The sequence below is a fragment of the Choristoneura fumiferana genome, chromosome 7 (assembly GCF_025370935.1).
Source record: "Choristoneura fumiferana chromosome 7, NRCan_CFum_1, whole genome shotgun sequence".
Classification (NCBI taxonomy): domain Eukaryota; kingdom Metazoa; phylum Arthropoda; class Insecta; order Lepidoptera; family Tortricidae; genus Choristoneura; species Choristoneura fumiferana.
Window position 1 is genome coordinate 995,134 of NC_133478.1, and position 3,326 is coordinate 998,459.

The following is a 3,326-nucleotide window of genomic DNA, read 5'->3' on the forward strand; positions in this document are numbered from 1 at the left end:
GGGGTGCGAGTTTAGCAGAAAATCCACTTTCTGTCACTGTGTAATTGCGTTCAGCTGGAGTAAGTAGCCTACTAGCATATTCAATAGGATGTTCTCTCTCTCCCTCCCCCTGCACTAAAGCTGCTCCAATGGCGTAACTGCTGGCATCCGTTTTGTTTGTTGTCGAATGTAAGGGAAATCGACTTAATAGCTCTTCAAACTGTTCAGGAGTATATTGAATCGCCATCTGATGTGTTTCTTCTTGGCTATCTTCTTGTTTAAGTTCTTTTGATTTACGTCTAGTCATTTACGTAATTTACGTTGGGCGCCAGATTGTAGGGTGGCGGGTGGCGTCTAGTAATTTACGTTATTTACGTTGGGCGCCAGATTGTAGGGTGGCGTCTAGTAATTTACGTTATTTACGTTGGGCGCCAGATTGTAGGGTGGCGTCTAGTAATTTACGTTATTTACGTTGGGCGCCAGATTGTAGGGTGGCGTCTAGTAATTTACGTTATTTACGTTGGGCGCCAGATTGTAGGGTGAATGAAGCGCCAGGAAGACAGTTCAGAAAGTTTATTCAGGAAAACTTACAAAACAGGTTTAGGGCTTACTTTTACTTAAATAACCTAGCTAAAGTATAGGCATACAACTGTGAGTTTATGGAATGGACAGCAGAGGCCGTCTCACCCCGTACCCACTTGTTGGTTTTACTTGAGGATAGCAGAGGCCGTCTCTCAAGCTAGACCACTAGCTGAATGATCCACTCTCGTCCGCGCAGCGCCTTTTATTGGTTCCGAATGCAGCCTTCGTAGGCGCTCGGGTGTATCGGGCCGCCGAGCGAGATAGGTTACTGTGCGAGCGGGAAAGTATTCGAGCCCGCGCGCATGTTGTACAGATGTCTTAGTTTATGGTTCTACAGAACTTCTTATTTTAAAATAACCCTGCCTACCTAATTATATGGATAATTATCTATTACATTACTCATTACTTAATCACCTCGTGTGCGGAAACTTAAATTCTGAATTCTAGTCTCATCTGTTTTAATAAGCACATTTTCTGTTGATTTAAAAAACTATTCTAAACGAAATGAAATGTTTTTTGGCTTAATAGTATGTTTAATGAAGTAATCGATATCCAGGTATTTGTTGTAAAAAATTGCACAAATTTTGTAATATTTACTTAATACTAAATTATTAAAAATATAACTTAAACATATTGAACAATAAATCTAGGAACACATAAATATTTACTTTTTAAAAACCAACTTACTCATAATTAAACACGAATTTCCAAAATTTCTTAACAAACTTAAGATTGCAAAACTAACTTAAAATATTAAAATTAATTATTTACAAAGTGTAAGGCTTATAAATGTAAAAAATTGCACAAACGTAATATGCACTCAATACCAAATTATGAAAAATATAACTCAAATATATAGAACAATAAATCTAGGAACACAATTATATACAAATTGCCACAATTTCTTAATAGGCTAAAAATTGCACAACTAACTTAAAATATTAAAATAATATTTACAAAGGTTTAGGTCTATAAGTAACTAGTCATCATCATCATCCCAGCCTATATACGTCCCACTGCTGGGCACAGGCCTCCTCTCAGAACAAGAGGGCTTGGGCCATAGTTCCCACGCGGGCCCAGTGCGGATTGGGAACTTCGCACGCACCATTGAATCACTTCGCTGGTTTGTGCAGGTTTCCTCACGATGTTTTCCTTCACCGCAAAGCTCGTGGTAAATTTCAAATGTAATTCCGCACATGAATTTCGAAAAACTCAGAGGTGCGAGCCGGGGGTCGAACCCACGACCCTCTGCTTGAGAGGCGATAGGTTAAACCATTAGGCCACCACGGCTTAACTAACTAGTATTTACACGTTAATATTTACATTTCTTAACTAAAATTAAAACACTTAATAAAACGTGCTACTATTTAAGAGATCCACAAGGCCGTTGGCAACCCCCACAGTAACGGCCAGCCAGCTGAGCCTTCAGCTTTGCGACTGTGTTGGACAGGTACGTCACCTTCAGAGCCAGGTGGATCTCCCTCAGCTTCCTCCTATCTCTACTTTGCTTGGCCGCAAAGTTGTTCCGCTGCCGCTGCGTTTTGTAGGCGTCGTCAGCGGCGTTCTGACTTGTCGAGTGCACTGTGCGACGCATCCTCGGGTTGTTCCCCAGCAACGAACCTCCATTTTTTAGCGCCATTGCACGCATGGCGTTGCGCTCGAACGCCAAAAAGTCCTCATTGTCCTCCAGCGCGTCTGGTTTTAGTAGTTTGTCCGCTGGAGGGGACTCCGGCGGAGACAGCGTCGCTGCCTTGGGGTACACGGCGTCGTCGCAGTTGGAGTAGTTGCCACTGGACGGAGGCGATATTTGAGGCGCCGGTGTGGGGTACCGGTAGTACTGCGTCGATGTGCTTGGTTGATGAACCATGTCCAAGCTGGAACAGTGGTTCTGCGGGTATCGGCTCTCCTCTTGCTGATTTCGTGTTGCGGCTTGGCTCGTCCCATACACGGGGCTGGCGTGCATATACGGTATATAGTGCCTTGGGCTGGCGGCGGCCGCGAACGATGCGTAGTCCGGGCTGTGCTGATGGTACGGGCTCTGTTGTACCACCGGCGGCGGCGACACTCGTTCCTTCTTGATATGCGGCTTTGTTAAATCAAGCACCTCGCATTCGGCATAAGGCGTCCATAGCGGCAACGACATGGTCACTAATATAAAAATGAACAGCGGGATAGGCTTCGAGTCGAGCAATCGGCGCGACTGTCAACGAGCGGTATCGATAAGGGACTGTAATGACAGGCATGACAGAGACAGCCAGGGGTAGTTATAACCCAACGTCGGGGGCGGGGCATACAGAGTGGGGGGTACCTGCAGTCGTAGCGCTAACGGGACCGGCCGCACTGGGTTGTTGATGCAAAAATGAAAATAGATCGAAGTCGAAAATCAATGGATCCGTTCAATTCAACGGGTTTTCTTAGTTCGTTTGTTAATGATGTGGGCTATACAATGCACATGGGTTGGTTCAAAAGTAATAGCTCTTTTAAATATCCCTTTACCTACAAGGCTACAACAACACTACGCAGATATTCTAGTATTTGTTCAACAGCAAGATTTGCTACAAATTTATGCTCTGTAGGATTTTAGGTATCGATTGCACTGTAACGTGCCGTAATGTTCTTGTAGTTAAAGTTCATGAGATTTTTCTTATCAAGCGATACAACATCATTATAAATGCATCGGGTTTTTTTTTTTACTTTGGGTTATGAATCAATTACATATAATTCGATGATATGTTAAGTACACGTTTCAATTTAATTTAAACGTT

At 43.4% G+C, this 3,326-nt stretch overlaps 1 protein-coding gene across 1 annotated transcript; it reads right to left on the bottom strand.

The window, feature by feature from the left end:
- Window positions 1-1,333: 1,333 nt before the first annotated feature.
- On the bottom strand, window positions 1,334-2,802 carry LOC141429348 (uncharacterized). The gene has a single exon (XM_074089635.1). The coding sequence runs from the start codon at window positions 2,702-2,704 to the stop codon at window positions 1,925-1,927; it is 780 nt and encodes a 259-aa protein (XP_073945736.1). The 5' UTR covers window positions 2,705-2,802; the 3' UTR covers window positions 1,334-1,924.
- Between the last annotated feature and the right edge of the window lie 524 nt (window positions 2,803-3,326).

Bases quoted from the DNA above. Each gene is read 5' to 3' on its own strand.
- LOC141429348 (XM_074089635.1), bottom strand. From the start codon at position 2,704: ATGTCGTTGCCGCTATGGACGCCTTATGCCGAATGCGAGGTGCTTGAT.